Source organism: Calliphora vicina, chromosome 5 (assembly GCF_958450345.1).
Source record: "Calliphora vicina chromosome 5, idCalVici1.1, whole genome shotgun sequence".
NCBI lineage: Eukaryota > Metazoa > Arthropoda > Insecta > Diptera > Calliphoridae > Calliphora > Calliphora vicina.
The window spans coordinates 16,215,636-16,239,037 of record NC_088784.1 but is presented as its reverse complement, the minus strand read 5'-3'; the positions used below and the strand labels follow the sequence as shown (position 1 = coordinate 16,239,037).

Genomic DNA, 23,402 nt, shown 5'->3' with positions numbered 1-23,402 from the left:
ATTGGCAAGAAAAAAAGGAAGAAGCGTAACGTAGCATAATGTGATTTACTCGTATGGGATTTTGCAAAATATCAAAATTATTTAGCAGCTTTTTAGGCAGTTTTGAAATTATAAACATTTAATCTTACAATTATGGATATTGGTATTTTTTAAGAGAGTTATAAAGTCATATTTAAACAAAATTAATTTAAAAATTTCCCAAAATTGTTTAGAGTTTTAAATGTCATTTGAAAATACTTAAGTGTAGCATACAATTGGGGGTTTTAAAGTAAACAAAAAGTGTTGCATACCACAAGTATTAAAATGTCACTTTATATGAGGAAATTGTAGTAAAACATGTGGGTTTTTTAAACAAAAAATAATTTGTAGCATACAATTGTGGGTTTTGAAAAATAACCCAGATGTATAAAGCAATTGTGGGTAGTAAATCAAACTTTAAAGCATACATTAGAGGGTTTCAAAAAAATATATTGAAATACAAAATTATTTAATGTTTAGAATACCTTTTAGTTATTAAATCTTGGAAATTAATAACAAAATTTTATGTATAAAATTCCTATTAAATTAAAACTAAGTATTAATGCTCCTATGCTTTACTTTAGCTGTAAATCAGGGCAACTGTTTTGTGTTGATTTTTTTTCTTTATCATATTTTTATATTTCATCATTTTACTTCTTTTCTACACACGACTTTAAATAGTAGCGAAGGTTTTTGTATAAAATTTTACGCTTCTTTTCCATGTTTACCCCTTTGGTCTGGTGTCTTTTGTGGTAGAAATATAAAAATAGATTGATTTTTTTTTGCCCCTAACAGTATACACTATAAATATAAAGTATTTGTGTTCATTTCTGTGTTATTTGTTATACAATTAATTCATTAAAATTATATTGTATGAAATTCATACAATTTTTTTTACATTCATTTGTTATATGTAGTAAGTTTGGTTGAACACAAGTTTGCTATTGTTTTTTTCTTTCTTGTGAGTTACTAAATACAAAATATCTGGTATATTCAATTAGTTACAAATTTTGTAACGTAGGAGATTGATTTTAATTAAATTTTTTTTTTAAAAATTAATAAATTTGAAGAAAGTTTTTCTACAACGAACAGCCCATTTAAATATCTAGGTATGACACTAAGACGTATGATTAATATGAGTTTTAAAGGTTCACCAAATATTCATCATACGTACCATATACTTTATTTGGAAATTTACTTTAAAACCATGGTAGGCGTTCATATTGTTCAGGTTACGATGATTTTCGTCAAACAACCCGAATGTGAACAAAAGAGCGTAATAGAGCGTAAAAATACACATTTGCTTGATGTTGTTGCGAATATTTTATTTAAAATGACCAAACTGTGAAAAAATTGACAATTTCTCAAATAAACGCTAATTTAACAAAATATCATTTCATCAGTTCTCAAATCAGCAATAGTTTAAAAAAACGCCAATTTAATAATTGGAATTAAAAGATGATAAGTTCTTTTGGCTCGGAATCCTCATGTTGGCAGAAAAATGGGAAAAAGTCATAGCTAATAATGGCCAAACTTTTAAAAAAATTTATATTGTACAAATGTTTCAAAATAAATGCTAAAAATTTGAAAAAATCTCAATCCAATTTTCACAAAAACTTTAATTTAAAATAAAATTTCCCTATAAAAGTCATTTAAATTCATAAAAATCTTTAAAACACTCAAAATTTCAGAAAAAAATTTTAATTAAAAAAAAACGCCAAAACAAATTTCATAAAAATCGCTAGTATACAAAAAACGCCAATTTTATAATCTTACCAAATCTCACAAAAACTTGAATTTATAATTAAATTTCCCTATAAATTCATAAAAACTCGCAAAATTTCATAAAAAAATTTTATTTGTTAAAAAAAACTCCAACACAAAAACAACAAAAAACGCCAATGTTATAATAAATCTCACAAAAATCATAAAAACACCCAAAATTTCAGAAAAATTTTAAATTTCTTAAAAAAGCTCCAAAAATATTTCATAAAAATCGCTAGTATACAAAAAAACGCCAATTTTAAAATTTGACCAAATCTCAAAAAGTCTTTCAAGTTCATAAAAATCGAAAAATTTCATAAACAAATTTATTTTCTTAGAAAAACGCCAAAACAAATTTCATAAAAATCGCTAGTATACAAAAAAACGCAAATTTTACCAAATCTCACATTTCATAAAAATTTAAAAACGCATAAATTTTCATCAAAATTTATATTTTTATTTTTGAAAACTCCAAAATAAATTTCATAAAAATCGCTAGTATAAAAAAAAAATCCTATTCTCACAAAAATTTCTTTTAAAATAAAATTTCCCTATAAAAAGTTTCTGAAATTCATAAAAACTCGCAAAATTTCATACAAAAATGTTTGTAGTTAAAAAAACGTCGGTACAAAGTTCATAATAATACAAAAAAAAGCCAATATTAAAATTTTACCAAATCTCTAAAAAAAACTCGAATTTAAATTTAATTTCAATATTAAAGTCTTTTAAATTCATAAAAACACGCAAAATTTCAAAAAAATTTTAATTTCTAAAAAAAACGCCTAAATAAATTTCTAAAAATCCTAGAATACAAAAAACATCAATTTTATTTATAAATCTCACCACGCAAATTTTCAGAAAAATTTTTAATTTCTTAAAAAAGGAAAAAAAAAATTTCATAAAAATCGCTAGGTATAAAAAATCGCCAATTTTATAATTTTACCAAATCTCACAAAAACTTGCATTTATAATTAAATTTACCTACAAATTCATAAAAACTCGGAAAAATTCATTAAAAATGTTATTTGTTAAAAAACCGCCAATACAAATTTCATAAAAATCGCTAGAGAACAAAAAATGCCAATTTTGTAATAAGTATCACAAAAATCATAAAAACACGCAAAATTTCAGAAAAAATTTTAAATTTCTTAAAAAAGCGCCAAAAATATTTCATAAAAATCGCTAGTGTACAAAAAATCGACAATTTTAAAATTTTACCTAACCTCACAAAAATGCGAATTTAAAATAAAATTTCCCTTTTTAAATTCATAAAAATTTTTAGTTTCTAAAAAAAACGCTAAAAAAAATTCATAAAAATCGCTAGTATACAAAAAACGCCAACTTTATAATTTTATCAAATCTCACTTTCATAAAAATCTTAAAACCACGCAAAATTTCCAAAAAATTTTTAATTTCTTAGAAGACGACAAAACAAATTTCATAAAAATCGCTAGTATACAAAAACGCCAATTTTAAAATTTTATCAAATCTCAAAAAAACTCAAATTTAAAATAAAATTTTCCTAAAAAAGATTTTTAAATTCATAAAAATCTTAAAATTTCAGAAAAATTTTTAATTTCTAAAAAAACGCCTAAATAAATTTCATAAAACTCCAATTTTATAATTTTACCAAATCTCTCATTTCATAAGAATCTAAAAAACAAGCAAATTACGCTAAAAATTTTAATTTCTTAAAAAAACGCCAAAAATTATTTTATAAAAATCGCTAGTATACAAAAAACGCCAATTTTATAATTCTACCAAATCTCACAAAAACTTTAATTTAAAATAAAATTTACCTATAAACTCATAAAAACACTCAAAATTTCATACAAATTAGTAATTTCTTTAAAAAAACGCCAGAAAATTTCATAAAAATCGCTAGTATACAAAAAATCGATAATTTTATAATTTTAACAAATATAAAAGTCTTTTAAAATAAAATAAAATTCTTAAAAATACCAAAGAAAATTTCATAAAAATCGCTAATATACGAAAAACGCCAATTTTAAAATTTTAGAAAATCTCAGAAAAACATGAATTTAAAATAAAATTTCCCTATAAAAGTCTTTAGTTTCATAAAAATCTTAAAACCAGGCTAAATTTCACAAAAATCCCTAAAAAAAAGGTTTTTTCAAAAAATCAGTACTAATTTCCTATAATAAAAATCTGTATTTTCAAAATAGCTATTTTCTAGGTCGTTCTCTACCTCTCTCAAATTCATTACTTTACTTTCCACTTAAGCTAAAATATTGTATTTATAACATGCCACACAAATATTTCCACTTCAAAGTGTTGAATAATAGCAAGTTTTTTATTTACAGTTTTTTCTCTCCCTCTCTCTTTGCAATTTTGGTTTGTTTAAATATAATTTATTGTTGCATACTTTCAGTTGCTGATGCTTTTCCTACAGCTACTGTTGCAGTTCATCAATCTTGTATGGTTTAATGTTGTTGTTGTTGTTGTTGGTTGGCGTTGTTGTTACAGCTGTTGTTTATTTTATATTATTGAGATTGTGTGTGCGCGTGTGTGTGTGAGTGTGTGGTGGCATGCAACAGCGTTACTGACAAATAGTTATTTTCTTTTTTGTTCTGGCAATTTAATCAAACAAAAAACCAGGAAAAAAAATGTTAGTAACTGAAATACTTTTATTCATTAATTTTACTTTTCAATTTAAATAAAATACAGATGAAAATCAAAAGAAGAGAAGGGATAGATGGGGCAGAGTATACGCAGGTGTTGAAGCTTTACAATTTCATGTTGAGCTTTGTGTAAAAAGCAGTTTGTGTGAAAAAATTAAGGATTTTTCTTATAAATCCCATTTACAGTTAACAGTATTAAATGTTAAAGAATTTTATAGTCAAATGGCCACGTTAACAACGTAGCTGTTTGCAAGAAATGATCAATTTATAGAAATAAAATAAACTATTGAGTTTATTGAATGATTTCCATAGAAAATTTATAATATGAAATCTTTTCCGAAGACCATGATAAAAGGAAAGTAATATTGCTTATTAGGAAACCGATAAAGGTGGCAGTTAGGTAATGAAGCATCTTTTTTTATAAAACAAACTTTTCAAGATAAAAATATTATTTCAAAATTTAAACTTTAGGAAACTTTAACAAATCTTTATGCCTTAGTTTATAATTGCATTAAGATTTCGTTTTTTTTTTTAAATTAAAATTCGATCTGGCATACAACAGCCGTTAGTCTTCTTGCTCCAAAAATTTCCATATTTTTTTCCACATAAAAACTGAAAATACTTTATTTTTTATTTCTTTGGTAGCTGGTCTGTTTGTATAACTTAATTTAAGCGGAAAATTGTTGCAAATACACACACATACATACACACAAACATTTATTTATGTGTATATATGTATTAATATACAATGTCCTGTGGATGCTCGTGTGACTACGCGCTTGAGAGTGAATAATATTCTCTCACAGCTTATTTTGTGCATGTGTTGTATAGAGTTGTTGGTAACTTATTTTTTATATATAGCAAATTATATGAGTGTTTTTTAGTTATATTTTACTATATATACATTTAAATTTTTTTTGATGGGATTTATATGCATGTATTCATGCATGTTTTAAATCTGTTTGTTATCCTTTTTTTCTCTCTTCATACACACTCAATGTTTATTTGTGTATAAGTATAAGGGACTACAATAGAGACAAAACAAAAAAAAACAAAAGCAGCAGTGGTAGCAGTATCAGCAAACAAATCACATGCCTTTAATGTTGATTCTCTATTGTATTTGTTTATAAACAACAACAACAACAAAAAAACAACAACAGCAACAACACAAAGTTATCACTGTATGTGCTGTTCTTATATATTTATGAAACTTTTAACATGTCCTTCAAATTTATCACAAAAAAAAAAAATAATTTTTCTATTAACGAAGCCAGTAAGAAAAGTTCTGTCGAAATCAGAGAGATTTTAAAGCTTCTATGTTTGTGTTACTATTAAACTTGAAATAGCTGGTTTAATATAGACGACACTAGGTAATAGACTAGTATTAGAGAGTAGTAGACACGAGACCATATATGAAGCTATAGATGAGACTATAGACGAGACTACAGATGAGAGACTATGCAGACGTGATATTAAATATAGACTATATAGACGAGAGACTATAAAGATGAGAGACTATATAGACGAGAGACTAACGAGAGACTATATAGACGAGAGACTATATAGACGAGAGACTATAAAGATGAGAGACTATATAGACGAGAGACTAACGAGAGACTAGATAGACGAGAGACGATATAGACGAGAGACTATATAGATGAGAGACGATATAGACGAGAGACTATATAGACGAGAGTCGAAATAGACAAGAGACTATATAGACGAGAGACTATATAGACGAGAGACTGTATAGGAGAGAGAATATATAGACGAGAGACTATATAGACGAGAGACTATAAAGATGAGAGACTATATAGACGAGAGACTAACGAGAGACTATATAGACGAGAGACGATATGGACGAGAGACTATATAGATGAGAGACGATATAGACGAGAGACTATATAGACGAGAGTCGATATAGACAAGAGACTATATAGACGAGAGACTATATAGACGAGAGTCGATATAGACAAGAGACTATATAGATGAGAGACGATATAGACGAGAGACTATATAGACGAGAGACTATATAGACGAGAGATTATGTAGACGAGAGACGATATAGACAAGAGACTATATAGACGAGAGACTATATAGACGAAAGACTATATAGACGAGAGACTATATAGACGAGAGACTATATAGACGAGAGACTATATAGACGAGAGACTATATAGACGAGAGAATATATAGACGAGAGACTATATAGACGAGAGACTATATAGACGAGAGACTATATAGACGAGAGACTATATAGACGAGAGACTATATAGACGAGAGACTATATAGACGAGAGACTATATAGACGGGAGACTATATAGACGACAGACTATATAGACGACAGACTATATAGACGACAGACTATATAGACGAGAGACTATATAGACGAGAGACTATATAGACGAGAGACTATATAGACGAGAGACTATATAAACGACAGACTATATAGACGAGAGACTATATAGACGAGAGACTATATAGACGAGAGACTATATAGACGAGAGACTATATAGACGAGAGACTATATAGACGAGAGACTATATAGACGAGAGACTATATAGACGAGAGACTATATAGACGAGAGACTATGTAGACGAGAGACTATATAGACGATAGACTATATAGACGAGAGACTATATAGACGAGAGACTATATAGACGAGAGACTATATAGACGAGAGACTATATAGACGAGAGGCTATATAGAAGAGAGGCTATATAGACGAGAGACTATATAGACGAGAGACTATATAGACGAGAGAATATATAGACGAGAGACTATATAGACGAGAGACTATATAGACGAGAGACTATATAGACGAGAGACTATATAGACGAGAGTCTATATAGACGAGAAACTATATAGACGAGAGACTATATAGACGAGAGACTATATAGACGAGAGACTATATAGACGAGAAACTATATAGACGAGAGACTATATAGACGAGAGACTATATAGACGAGAAACTATATAGACGAGAGACTATATAGACGAGAGACTATATAGACGAGATACTATATAGACGAGATACTATATAGACGAGAGACTATATAGACGAGAGACTATATAGACGAGAGACTATATAGACGAGATACTATATAGACGAGAGACTATATAGACAAGAGACTATATAGACGAGAGACTATATAGACGAGAGACTATATAGACGAGAGACTATATAGACGAGAGACTATATAGACGAGAGACTATATAGACGAGAGACTATATAGACGAGAGACTATATAGACGAGAGACTATATAGACGAGAGACTATATAGACGACAGACTATATAGACGAGAGACTATATAGCAGAAGAACTATATAGGCGAAAGACTATATTATGGGCGAGAGAATATATTATAGGCGAGAGACTATAATATAGGCGAAAGACTATAATATAGGCGAAAGACTATATTATGGGCGAGAGAATATATTATAGGCGAGAGACTATAATATAGGCGAGAGACTATATTATAGGCGAGAGACTATAATATATGCGAAAAACTATATTATAGTCGAGAGACTATAATATAGGCGAGAGACTATAATATAGGCGAGAGACTATATTATAGGCGAGAGACTATATTATAGGCGAGAGACTATATTATAGGCGAGAGACTATATTATAGGCGAGAGACTATATTATAGGCGAGAGACTACATTATAGGCGAGAGACTATATTATAGGCGAGAGTCTATATTATAGGCGAGAGACTATATTATAGGCGAGAGACTATATTATAGGCGAGAGACTATATTATAGGCGAGAGACTATATTATAGGCGAGAAACTATATTATAGGCGAGAGTCTATATTATAGGCGAGAGTCTATATTATAGGCGAGAGTCTATATTATAGGCGAGAAACTATATTATAGGCGAGAGTCTATATTATAGGCGAGATATTTATTATAGGCGAGAGACTATATTCTCTTCATTCTAAATACTTTTTAAATATAGCAACATGTTGGCGATCGTTGTCATGATGAAATATTATGGTTTCATGTCTGGCGGTATATTCTGGGTATTTTTCGGTCATTGCTCACTTCAAACAGGTCAGTTGTGTTCGGTACAGAATGTCTGGTCAGAATTGAGCAGTTCATAATAGATATGACCCTTTAGCTCCCACCAAATACAAAGCATTACCATATCGCCATGGATATTTGGCTTTGGTGTATCTAGTCTAGTCTAGTCTCTAGTCTAGTCTCTGGTCTAATCTCTGGTCTAGTATTTATTTAGTAAGCCCTTTTCAGACTACCTGTGCTTACAATTTTGCACACATGTCTATGCATGAGTAAATATTTATATATATTTTTTGTCATTTGTTTAACATTATAATAGCTGTTATTTCCCCCCATAACTAAAGACCTTAACAATAACTACAAAAATAAAGTAGTCTAAACAAGAGGTTGCCTCTCAGCAAAAAAAGGATAATCAGCATAAAATCTAAAACAGCAACTATAAATAGGATGATGATTAAAATTATAGTTGAATAATATGGATAACATGCTAATGCTGGCTAAAAGAATATCATAAATTATTAATTTCACAAAACATTAAATATGTATGGGAGTACACATACACTCAGGCATAGATATTTCAATATTATAAAATCTCTATGGGATGTTGTTTAAAGTTAATTTAAGATTTCTCAAAATTTTTATGTTTAAATAAAAACTTTATTTAAATATCTAAAGAAATATAGATGACCTGAGAGTCTTATAATATTAAGCTGATTTTTGTTGACTTTTTTTTTGATGGATATGTTACAAAATTATATAGAAAATGTTTTAGAGTTGTTTTTCCTTACAACTATACAATTATTATAATGAGAGCCTTAAAGTAGGCAACAATTTTTATTATCTAGTTATTACAAGATTTCTAATTTGACGCAGTAATAAATTCAGCTGTTGACGATAAAATATGTATTTTTTTTACTGGTTTATTAATATCATTATGGTAATTTTTATTATTTTTAATCTTACCTCTTTTTTATTTAGTTTTTTATTTTATATATGGGTCATAAATAATTTGTGGCCAAACATAAAACATTTTTTTGGTCATATCCATATTTAATGGCTGTTTTTTTTCATACTTTGCAATGATTAATTTTTCGCAATTTTTACGTGACCTTTTTCCAGATTATACTTACATGTAATTTGCAAAAAATTCATACTTACCGGCCGCTAAAATGGAGTTCTTTTTTAGTCTCCCGGGAGATATTGGTAGCAACATGGAAAAAACATACATACAAACACATAAGCTAAAATAAAAATAAGCTCTAACAAGTCAATTACACGCACTCCACCACCACAACATTTCTCTCACAATCACTCTCATATTTGCATGCAAAAAAACAAAAAAAAATAAATTAAAAAAAAATTACCTTTATAAACATGTAAAGCAATATGGAGGATGTATAATACTAGTAATGATGTTGTTGTTTAATGTTAATGATCATTTAAACCACAAATAAATGGAAAAATGATGTATGTGTGTTGTTTCTCGCCATATTATTTACATAAACAAACAACAACAGCAACAGTGAAAGAAAATTGCCCAAAAAATAACAACAAAACACCTCTGCTAACAAACATTACACTAGTAACAACAACAATAATACATTTAACCAGTATTCTCCGTTATATATGCAGATGAGTACTTAAATGGGAGAGGGGAGTATGGGAGATGTTGTTTGGTTTGTTTACTCTCTGGTTGTAGCCATTTTTTTTTTGGTTTTCTTTGTTTGTTTGTGTGTTTCCACGAAATGAGTAAAGGTTATATTAAAACCACTAGCACTATCAACAACAACAATAATAATAATAACAGTAATACTAACAACAATAACAACATAACGAATATTTGACAAAGGAAAGAAAAAAACCAACAGAAATGAAACCCATTTACCAAGAAAATGAAAACAAACGAGTAAAAAACAAATAATAATAATTTCAGTATCCCGAGAATTGCAGATGACACAGTGTGACAATTAGTAAAGGAGACAGAATAATTAAAATTATTTTGAATTAATTTAAATAGAGAGAAAATAATTTATTTTAAATTTTTATTTTTATACAAAATAATGAATTTGAATGTAATTTGTTTAATAAACAACTTTAGTTATGTTTCGTATGGAATTTTAATACAAAATATTTATTTTTTGTTGTAGTTTTTGTAGTTAAAACTTTTAGCTATGAGATGGGATCGAAATATATTGAACTTATTTTCAACTTTCATTAAATAATATAAATAAACTGAATTTCTAATATAAATTTTTGGAGGACTTAAAAAAAATTTATTTAAATTTTGGTTTCTTTAACATATTTCTCAATATTTCACAATGTTTTTTAATAAATGACCATATTATTTGTTAAATAAATATTTTTTTGAGATTTTTTTGCCATAAATAAAAACAAAATCGAAAAAATTTTAGAGGTTTTTTAAACCACTACACAATTTTGATGTATTAAGGTTCCAGTAATACAAATATTTTACAAATTTTAAACTCTATGGAAAAGTTTTTTTTTTAAAAAATGTTAAGTAAAATTTTATTTTTTTTTTAAATGTTTCTCCTCATAATTATTGATAACTCAAACACGGTTAGTCAGATATTTTTAAAATAAACTTAGAAAAATGTATATTTACTTAACCTTTAATCCCTCTATATATTGCGTTTCAATCCTTTCAGTAGTTTTGGAGTTATAATAACAAATTGATGCAGAAAATATATTTTTTACATGAAAATAGAAAATTTTTTTGTTTTAAAAAATCTTGAAAAATCAAAAACGGCAGAAATTGTTCAGGTTTATTAATTTATTGCAAAGCCACATACAATAGCAACAAAATATGATATCAGTCATAAAAATTGATTGATTATTTTCGAATTTATTCACAATTAAGTGAATTCGCTCATTTTCACAAAATTTTTGTTTTTTATTTGATATTCATAAAATTGAGTAGTTAATATTCTTCTTTTGAATGATTGAATTTTGAAAAAATCTTCTCCATACTATGTACAAGTTTTTATTTATATATTGCGTTTCAATCCGCTCAATAGTTTCCGAGTTATAACAACAAATTGAAGCAAAAAATATATTTTTTACGTGAAAATAGCAAATTTTTTTGTTTTAAAAATCTTATGAAAAATCGAAAATGGCAGAAATTGTTTAGATTTATTACTTTATCACAAAGCCACATATAATAGCAACAAAATAAGATATAGATCATAAATATCGATTGATTCTTTTCGAATTTATTCACAATTAAGTGAATTCGCTTATTTTCACAAAATTTTTGATTTTTGTTTGATATATATAAAATTGAGTAGTTAATGTTATTCTTTTGAATGATTGAATTTTGAAAACATCTTCTCCATACTATATAAAAATTTTCACATATATATAGCGTTTCAATCCGCTTAGTAGCTTCGGAGTTATAATAACAAATTGAAACAAAAAAAATATTTTTTACGTGAAAATAGCTAATTTTTTTGTTTTAAAAAAATCATGAAAACTCGAAAACGGCAGAAATTAATCAGGTTTATGCTTTATAGCAAAGCCACATATAATAGCAACAAAATAATATATCGATCATAAAAATCGATTGATTCTTTTCGAATTTATTCACAATTAAGTGAATTCGCTTATTTTCACAAAATTTTTGTTTTTTATTTGATATACATAAAATTGAGTAGTTAATATTCTTCTTTTGAATGATTCAATTTTGAAAACATCTTTCCCATACTATGTAAAAATTTCCACATATATATTGCGTTTCAATCGGCTCAGTAGCTTCGGAGTTATAATAACAAATTGAAGCAAAAAATATATTATTTAAGTGAAAATAAAAATTTTTTGTTTTAAAAAAATCATGAAAAATCGACAACGGCAGAAATTTTTCAGGTTTATTAATTTATCACAAAGAAACATATAATAGCAACAATATAAGATATCAGTCATAAAAATCGATTGATTCTTTTCGAATTTATTCACAATTATGTGAATTCGCTTATTTTCACAAAATTTTTGTTTTTTATTTGATATTCATAAAATTGAGTAGTTAATATTCTTCTTTTGAATGATTGAATATTGAAAACATTTTCCCCATACTATGTAAAAATTTTCACATATATATTGTGTTTCAATCCGCTCAGTAGTTTCCGAGTTATAATAACAAATTGAAGCAGAAAATATATTTTTTATGTGAAAATAAAAAAAATTTTGTTTTAAAAAAATCATGAAAAATTGAAAACGGCAGAAATTTTTCAGGTTTATTAATTTGTCACAAATCCACATATAATAGCAACAATATAGGATATCGTTTATAAAAATCGATTGATTCTTTTCAAATTTATTCACAATTAAGTGAATTCGCTCATTATATCAAAATTTTTTGAGCGAATTCACTTAATTGTGAATAAATTCGAAAATAATCAATCGATTTTTATGATCTATATCTCATTTATTAAAATATTGTTTCCTTAAACATATTACTCAATATTTCATAATGTTTTTTTTAACAAATTACGATATTATTTGATAGATAAATAAATTTGATTGAATTTTTTTGCCATAACTAAAGAATTTTCAATACCAGAGTTTTGGTCAAGTTTGATGGCATATTAGAAAAATATATGTTAAAATTTTGGAATGTAAATTCCATTCATTAATATTTTATAATAATAGCTATTAAATGCAAAAACAATTTGTTTGATTTTTTGCTTAAAATAAAAATTTCGAATACAAAAACTTTTTGCTAATTTTTATTAAGTTAAACAATTGTTCAAGTATGATGTGGCATATTTAAACAATATTTTGGATTGGAAATTATTTTTATTAATATTCAATATTATTATCTATTAGACACAGGAATCATTTGTTGGGATTTTTGCTGCAACTAATATAAATTTTTAATACAAAACCTTTGGACTAATATTTTTTAAGTTCCAATAATTTTTATATTTGATGGCATTTTAAAAAAATATATATTAAAATTTTGGTTTGTAAATGATTTCTGTTAATAGTCTACATGGTTAGCTATTAGTTACTTAAATATTTTTTTCGTTTTTTTTTCTTAACTAAAATGTTTTTAATACTTAAACTTTTTTCAAAAAATTTTTTAAGTTTCAAAAATAGTTCAAGTTTGATGGCATTTTAAATAAATATATATTAATATTTTGGATTGTAAATTAATTTTATTAATATCCTATATTATTATCTATTAGTTACAATAAAAATTTGTTTTATTTTTTTCCATTACCTAAAATTTCCAGTACTTTTACTTTTTGCTTATTTTTGTTAAGAACAGAATATGAAGGCAAGTTTAATGGCTTATTAAAAAAATATATATTAAAATTTTAAAAAAGTTATAACTTTTTCTGTTAGCTTGATTAATTAGCTATCAGACAAAGAAATCAGATTTTGCGATTTGTTTCCATAACTAAACAAATTTCATTAAAGAAACTTTTTGCTGATTTTTGTTAAAAGCTAAAATTTGTTGAAGCTTGATGGCTTATAAAAAATATATATATTAAAATTTTGAAGAATTTGTAAATTTTTCTGAATGCTTAATTAATTAGCTATAAGATAAAGAAAATATATTTTGCAATTTGTTTCCATAACTAAAAAAATTCTATAAAAGAAATTTTTGCTAATTTTTGTTAAGATTAAAAATTTGTTTCTGTTTGATGGCTTATAAAAAAATATATATATTAAAATTTTAAATAATTTTTAACTTTTTCTATTAGCTTGATTAATTAGCTATCGGATAAAGAAAATATATTTTGCGATTTGTTTCTTTATCTAAAAAATGTTAATACAAAAACTTTTTGCTAATTTTTGTTAAGATCAAAAATTTTTTTACGTTTGATGGCTTATAACAAAAAAAAAATTTGTATCAAAATTTTAAATAGTTTATAACTTTTTCTGAAAGCTTGATTAATTAGCTATAAGATAAAGAAAATATATTTTGCGATTTGTTTCTTTTTTTAAAAAATTTCAATACAAAAACTTTTTGCTAATTTTTGTTAAGATTAAAAATTGTCCAAGTTTGATGGCTTATGAAAAAAATATATATCAACATTTTAAATAAATTATTACTTTTTCTGAAAGTTTGATTAATTAGCTATCAGATAAAGAAAACATATTTTGCGATTTGTTTCTTTTTTTAAAAAATTTCAATACAAAAACTTTTTTCTAATTTTTGTTAAGATTAAAAATTTGTGCAAGTTTGATGGCATATTAAAAAAATGTATATTAAAATTTTAAATATTTTATAGCATTTTCTGTTAGCTTGATTAATAAGCTATTAGATAAAAGAAATATATTTTGCGATATTCCATTTTAACAAAAAAATTACAACATTGGAACATTTGGCTAATTTTTGTTAAGATTCAAAATTTGTTTCTGTTTGATGGCTTATAAAAAAAATATATATTAAAATTTTAAATAATTTATAACCTTTTCTATTAGCTTGATTAATTAGCTAATAGCTAAAGAAAATATATTTTGCGATTTGTTCTTTTATCTAAAAAATTTCTATACAAACTTTTGCTAATTTTTATTAAAATCAAAAAATTGATTATGTTTGATGGCTTATAAAAAAAATATATATTAAAATTTTTAATAATTTTTAACTTTTTCTGTTAGCTTGAAAATAAAGAAAACAGATTTTGCAATTTCCCACTATAAATAATTTTTTTTAATATAAAATTTTTGAGATGATTTTTTTTTATTTTTTTTAAATTTCATATTTATTGTATTTCCTTACATTTTTGTCACACTGTTTTCCCAACTGCATATGTTGTTTAAGGTGGATATATTGGTTTTTTTTTGTTTGTGTTCCTCATCCATTTCAAACAGTTACATTTACAACTATGGCTAAAACAACTAAACACATTACTAAACCAACACTTAAGCACACACACATTTCATTCGCTCCTTAAAATAGGCACCATTTCCTTTCACTCTCAATACACACTCTTTGCAAACACTCTCATTTCTTTTGATGCATATTTAAACGACCACTAAGACAATACAAATACAATAAATAAGTGTAAATTTGTGGATGATGTAGTGGTGGTGTGTTGTTGGGGTTAAAAAAAAATGTTGTTGTTGGTATGAATATGTAAATGGTAGATATCAGTGACACCACCACCACCACCGCCATTATTAAGAGTAGACCAAACAAAAAAAAAAAAAATAGAAGAGAAATTTACCTCGACATTTGAGACCTTTATGTGTGATACCGTGTAATAGGGAACCGCAATGATCACAAAACATCGGTGACAGGAATGTTACGTTCTGCCATTTGTGTGGCATCTGATGGGCCTAAGGATAAGGTGAGAAAACTAATGGAAAATTAACACTCTTTTTCGCTTTGGTTTTGTTTTAATTCACACTACACAGCTACTTAAATACTAACTATTATTTTAAATTTGACATTCTCTCTTGAACTAATTAATAGAAGACTCTAGTATTTCTTTTCTTCTATAATTTAAGTTATAAAATAATAAGTTGTTTTTTTTGCTACAAATTAAGACACTTAATTGCTGTGGAGGACATTAACATTTTGTTTACAAATTTAAAATGGTGGTTGTGTTTTATTTTAATTGCTTAAATTAAAAGTGCCAAGTGAATGTTTTACATAAATTTTATAAAATTTTGTGGAATAATTTGAAATGTGATGAAATCAAGGTCTGTCTCATTAATGAGATTTGTCATATATGAAGTTTCAATGTTAATCACCAAAGTCTATGGCATTATTATTTGATTCTTAATTCTTTTTATTTTAAACAAACACAAACTGTCTGCAGATATACCCAGAGTCGGGAATAGAACCCGCAATCCTCCGACACTATCAGGGCACTCATATGGTCATAATTTCATTAAAGTTTTCTAACAAGCTCTCATAACTTTGAAAATTAAACATAAACTATTTTTTTTGTAAGTTTAATAAAAACGACATAACGATTTTTTTTAAAAAAGGACAAAGGTCATTAGATTCAAGCAAAAATTGTAGTTAATAAATACCTATGAACAAAGCAAAAACTACAGGCAATAAAGAACAACGATCGACCTACATTCAAGCGAGTGGCTTGGTAGCTTCAACCGAAATTCCCTGACTTTCTGTTGATGGAACCAAAATTGAACTACTTATAACCGCATCATTCGGTTGGGAACTTATTCGGAAGCTACTACGAATTTGTTTTCTCTGTGTACGATTAAAGTTAAAACTAAAGTAAAGTGGAGAACTATAGTCAAAGCTTAATATGTCTTAAATAAAGACAAATAATTGAAGATAAAATTAGATTTGAAAAGAACTTAACATCAAGCAAATATTGAGGCTCAAATAAGACTTTAAAGCGAGCTATAATTAAAGCTAAAATTAGACTAAACAAGTAAGAGAGCAGTAAACGGCTGTGCCGAATCTTATATACCCTTCACCAAATTATAAATAATTTTTTGAAAAAAAAAATTTTCGAAATATTTTTTTAAATTTTAATTTTTTTTAAATTTTGTTTTTTAATATTTATCGATAATTTTTTTTCAAATTGTTTTTTTAAATTTTAAAATTTTTTTTTAGGTAAACAAAATTTATTTTTATATAAATAATTTTTTTGAAAAAAAAATTTTCGAATTATTTTTTAAATTTTGTTTCGAATTATTTTTTTAAATTAGTTTTTCAATTTTTTTTTTTAATATTTATCGAAAAATTTTTCTTCATATTGTTTTTTAACTTTTTTTTTAATATTTTTAGGTAAACAAAATTTATTTTTATATAAATAATTTTTTGGAAAAAAAAATGATTGAATTATTTTTTTTAAAAAATTTGTTTTTTAATTTTTTTTTTTAATATTAAAAAACATTTTTTTTTCAAATTGTTCTTTTAAATTTTAAAATTTTTTTTTGTTTTTTCAATTTTTTTTAATATTTATCGAAAAAAAAACTTTTGGTGAAAAAAAAATTCGGGTTAAAAATTTTTTTTCCGATTTTTCGAATTATTTTTTTAAATTTTCCTTCAAATTGTTTTTTTAAATTTATTTTTTTTTTTTTTTGGTGAACAAAATTTATTTTTATATATAAATAAAAAATTTTTTATATAAAAATAAAATAAAAATAAATTAAATAAACAAAATTTATTTTTATATAAATAATTTTTTGGAAAAAAAAATTTTTGAATTACATATTTTTTAAATTTTAATTTTTTTAAAAAAATTTGTTTTTTCAATTTTTTTTTAATATTTAAAAAACATTTTTTTTCAAATTGTTTTTTTAAATTTTAAAATTTAATTTTTTTTTGTTTTTTAAATTTTTTTTAATATTTAATAAAATTTTTTTTAAATTGGTTTTTGAAATTAATTTTTTTTGGTTAAACAAAATTTATTTTTATATAAATAATTTTTTTGGAAAAAAAAAATTTTTCGAATTATTTTTTTAAATTTAAATTTTGTTTTTTAATTTTATGAATATTTTTTTTCAAATTGTTTTTTTAAATTTTAAAATTTTTTTTTGGTTTTTTAATTTTTTTTTAAATATTTATCGAAAAAAAACTTTTGGTGAAAAAAAAATTCATGTTAAAAATTTTTTTTCCGATTTTTCGAATTATTTTTTAAAATTATGTTTTTTAATATTTATCGAAATTTTTTTTTTATATAAATAATTTTTTGGAAAAACAAATTTTTCGAATTATTTTTTAAATTTTGTTTCGAATTATTTTGTTAATTTTTTTTTTTTTTTAATATTTATCGAAATTGTTTTTTTAAATTTTATTATTTTTTTTTTTGGTGAAGGGTATAAAAATATCTATAATTTAAACTAAAGTAAGTCCTTAAAAAGACCTAAGATTGAAGCTTTTAAGGACTAAGTTTGAAGGACTTTAAAAAGTACTTTGATTGAAGCTAAAATTATGTTTTTAAATAAGCTAACATTTGGACCCTAGAAGATGTACGCTTGGAATTTGAATAGAACTATGATTGCAGCTAAAATTTGACTTTTAAAAGAGCTACGAGTGAACTTTAAATAGAGCTATGATTAAAGCTAATATTGAACTTTTAATAGAGCCTCGATTGAGCCTAAAATTGGAATTTTTAATGAACTGAGGATATCATACGATTTAAACGAAAATTATAGCTGCCCAGCAAAAACTTTACTTTAAAATAAGCAAAAAAAAAAATAAGAGGAATTTGACGATTAGACTACTTTTTGTTGTACTGAAAGAATTAAGCTGTAATTAAAAAAAAAATAAAAAATTTTGCCCCAGCCGAGGGTTGAACTCTCGACCTCACGATAATGCTACAAAATAATGCATTCAGGAAGTTGTTAAATTGTAGTTGCATTTAAAATTGTAAGTGAAGTTTATGCTGGGCATAAAGTTCTATGATTGATTCATAAATTGTAAATTACACAGTGCAACACGAAAAACACCACTACATGATAAAAGACCCAAAAAAAGACCCAGTTTTACCCAAAGTCATGCACTTTTTTTATGTGGCCCCCAAAGATTTGGAGCCTCTGGTCATTTTTTGCAAAAAAGTGATAATTTTCTCATTCTCATATCTTGCAAACAGTTCAGCATTTTGATTTACTCTCTGAGCAACGTTGTAGCCCTTGTCATGAAGAACAAAAATTGTGAACATATAAAATCAAAAAAACTTCATCTTTAAGATCAAAATCGCAAAAAACTTTAAAAAATTCGATTTTTTTTACCTTTTTTCTCCTGTTCAGGACCATAAGTAGACAACCGTTCAAAATTCAAAGAAACAATCAACTACAAATATGTACCTAAGATCTCAATAAACAACTTTCTAGAACATATGAACTTCCTAGGAATGATTCTTAACATCGTTTAGTTATAAATTAGTAAGAAAAAACTAAAGGAATTAAGTGTTTTGGGCCATAAACTATTAAATTATTATAAACTAAAGCATACTTTTAGGCAGCTTTAAAAAATGTATTCCTAAATTTATTTCGTATATTTTAAAGTTTTTTTGCGATTTTGATCTAGGAGATGAAGTTTTTGTGATTTTATATGTTCACAATTTTTGTTCTTCAAGACAAGGGCTACAACTTTGCCTCAGAGAGTAAATGAAAATTCTGAACTGTTTGCAAGATATGAGCCTGAGAAAATAATTACTTCTTTGCAAAAATTACAAAACTTGTAGACACTGGTCCTTTTTTGTTGGTCTTTTATCACATAGTGGTGTCCGTATATGGTTATATTTCCATGACTCAAAAAATTACACACCGTATTATTTAATTCACTTAAAGTTCTTTTATAGTTTACCACATTATGAAAACTCAATTTAAACAATTCAAGTTCATTACCCTTTTAAACATTAGCAAAAATTAACATTTGTGAAAAACTTTGTAAACTTTTCTAATAACAGGCGAAAAGTTTAAAACAAATTGTTTCTTTCTTTCTACCTAGCTTTAAAACTTTAAAGCCCTGGCAACAAAAAAAAGTATTTTGTTATAAAATTAAAAAATAGAAAAAAAAATGTAATTGATTACGTGCTTAAGGCACGTATACACCTGCTTAACATACAAAAAAAAAAATAGGAAAGAAAGAGAAACACAATTGACTTGTTGCTAATGGAAAATAAGTAAAATGTTAGAATTTTCTATTATAAAAAACATGAATATAACAATAATACTTATTTAGTTATAATAATACCCGTAATACCAGTACTAGTGTAATAATAATAAAATAATAATAAAATAATAATAAAATGTTTTATGCAATTTTCCGCCCATAAAAGAAAATTAGTTTTTAGTGAAGAAAATACACATGTTAAGGTTTCATAACACAGCTAGCTAGACACCTTAGAAGCTTAGAAAATAATTTACAAATATAACAATTACACCTAAACCACCTCTACTTATCAGCTTTAGAGTATTGGAGACGAAGGAATCTATTATAAATAGTTGAACCTAAACTAAGACCCCTTGACAATTGATTTCCTTACTACTTATATGATTTTCATTTAAATCACACATTTACTTGCACACAAAATACCCATACAAATACAATTTTGTGTAAATTATTACACACATATTTATATTACTAAGGATGTATATAGAAATGTCCCAGCAGTTTTAGGAAACTGTCCCGAACGTGATAACTAGTTATATTTGGTCTAAAGGAGCCCTGTTTTGAGTCATGGAAATATAACCATATACGGACACCACTACGTGATAAAAGACCAAAAAAAAGGACCCGTGTCTCCCAGTTTTGCCCAAATGAACATGACCATTTTGTTTTATGGGCCCCCTAAAGATTTGGGGCCTAGGTGTCATATTTGCAAAGAAGTAATCATTTTCTTAGGCTCATATCTTGCAAACAGTTCGGAATTTTGATTTACTCTCTGAGGCAAAGTTGTAGCCCTTGACATAAAGAACAAAAATTATGAACAAATAAAATCAAAAAAACTTCATCTTCAAGATCAAAATCAAATCTAAATATTTTTAAAGCTGGAAATATAACCATATACGGACAGCACTACTTGATAAAAGACCAACAAAAAAGATCCATATCTCCTATTTTTGCCCAAATTCATGCACTTTTTTTATGGGCCCTTGGTGTCAGTTTTTATGGGTGCCTCGGTGTAAGTTTTGCAAAAAAGTGATAATTTTCTCAGACTCATATCTTGCAAACAGTTCGGAATTTTGATTTACTCTTTGAGGCAAAGTTGTAGCCCTTGTCATAAAGAACAAAAATTGTAAACATATAAAATCACAAAAAATTTATATTCAAGAACAAAATCGCAAAAAACTTTTTTGTTCCTTTATCACGTAGTGGTGTCCGTATATGGTTATATTTCCACCAAAATGGCTTTGGGAGAACATTTTTTGTAAAGTTATACAGAATTCCAATCATCTCTTTTCCGCTTTTTCTTCCTCTCTCTTCTATAAACTCAAGACTTGCTTAAGTTAACTTGACGTGTGTGAAACAGCACTAATTAATCTTAAATAGTCAGTTAAAAAGACATCTCATAATCTGTGCTGTAACCGATTGCTGGTAAACAAATCATCCTCCAACAACTCTCCAATAGATTACTGTTGTTGGTTAAAAATTATTACTTTCTAAAGTGCACAACAAAATAGTGACTACACTCTAGATTACTCAGAGACACTAAAGTGACAATTGATGTCCGTGTACTTAAGCAAAAAGAAAATAAACTGTATAAGAAATAGTACAAGACTTTTTGAATTTGCCGGCTCTTAACTGAAAAGGGCAACACTGCTCCTGTCAACCTTCATCTGTTAGTAGACTCCTTTCAAAATTTGAACAAGCTGCGTCATTTTGTTTGTGTTTGACAGCTATTGATAGCAGACTACCGCGAGACTTGTGGAGAAAATTTAAAATTAAAAAAAAAAAGTAAGAGAGCTATATTCGGCTGTGCCGAATCTTATATACCCTTCACCAAATTATACTTTAAAATACAAATTTTAAATATTTTTAAGTAAACAAAATTAAAATTTTTTTTTTTTAAATTTTTTAAAAAAAAAAATTTTTCGAAATTTTATTCCAAATTTATTACTGAAAAAAATGTATGACAAACAAATTTTTTTGACGAAAAAAAAAAATTGATTAAACACAATTTAAATTTTTTCCCCAATTTTTTTTAAAATTTTTTTTTTTCGCAATTTTATTCCAAATTTATTACTGAAAAAAATTAAATGAAAACAAATTTTTTTTTTGGTGAAAAAAAAAATTCAGTTAAAAAATATTTTTCCCGATTTTGACCCATTGTAGGTCCAACTTACTATAGCCTTCGACAAATCTTATTTTTTGAAATGAAAAAACTAATTGGAGACACATAGGTCAAAGTGTATAGAACTCAAAGAAGACCATATTGAAAAATAAAATGATTTTTTTTAACCAAAAATCTGTGTTTCATTCAAAAAGCCACGAACTTATTGACCAGCCCTTGTATATCAACACAATTTGTATAAAACAAGTTTGTACAAATTACTCACAATACAGATACTACCCTTTCGATTACTTAGCGACACATAAGTGACAATTGACTTCACGACAGATTATCTGGGATGTATAAATTAACCAATTGATTATCACTGCACTACAAAGGCCACATACATACGTATCAAAAAAGATCCGTGTCTCCCAGTTTTGCCCAAAGTCATGCATTTTTTTTATGGGCCACCAAAGATTTGGGGCCTCTGTGTCATTTTTGCAAAAAAGTGATCATTTTCGCATGCTCATATCTGGAAAACCGTTTGGAATTTTGATTTACTCTTTGAGGCAAACTTCTAACCCTTGTCATAAAGAACAAAAATTGTGAACATATAAAATCAAAAAAACTTCATCTTCTAGACCAAAATCGCAAAAAACTTTAAAAAATTCGATTTTTTTACCTTTTTTTCACATGTTCAGGTCCATAAGTAGCAAACCGTTCAAAATTCAAGGAAACAATCAACTACAAAAATGTAGCTAAGATCTCAATAAACAACTTTCTAGAACATATGAACTTCATAGGAATTATTCTTAACACAGTTTAAGAATAATTCCTAATAATTCTGTGCCATAAACTATTAAATTATTATAAACTAAAGCATACTTTTAGGGAGCTTTAAAAAAAAATGTGTTCCTAAATTTATTTCGAATTTTTTAAAGTTTTTTGCGATTTTGATCTTGAAGATGAAGTTTTTGTCATTTTATATGTTCACAATTTTTGTTCTTTATAACAAGAGCTACATACATTAACACAATTTGTATGAAACAAGTTCGTACAAATTACTCACAAGAAAGATATTACCCTTTAGATTACTTAGCGACACATAAGTGACAATTGACTTTACGATAGATTACCTGGGATGTATAATAATTAATTGGTTATTTCTGCACTACAAAGGACACATACATATCAAATGACTTAAGATATATAAATTGGAGTCAGCCAAGTGATTGTCTCTAAGGCATTCATTGACTACTTGCTTAACTGCTAGGGTTT

At 25.9% G+C, this 23,402-nt stretch overlaps 1 protein-coding gene across 1 annotated transcript in view; it reads right to left on the bottom strand.

Annotated features, from left to right (window-relative positions):
* The window catches only part of Pkc53E (Protein C kinase 53E), a 172,823-nt gene that overhangs the window by 14,206 nt on the left and 135,215 nt on the right, over window positions 1–23,402 (bottom strand). The window contains 1 exon segment of the mRNA XM_065512370.1: window positions 15,645–15,756. Coding sequence (XP_065368442.1) covers window positions 15,645–15,756 — 112 coding nt within the window.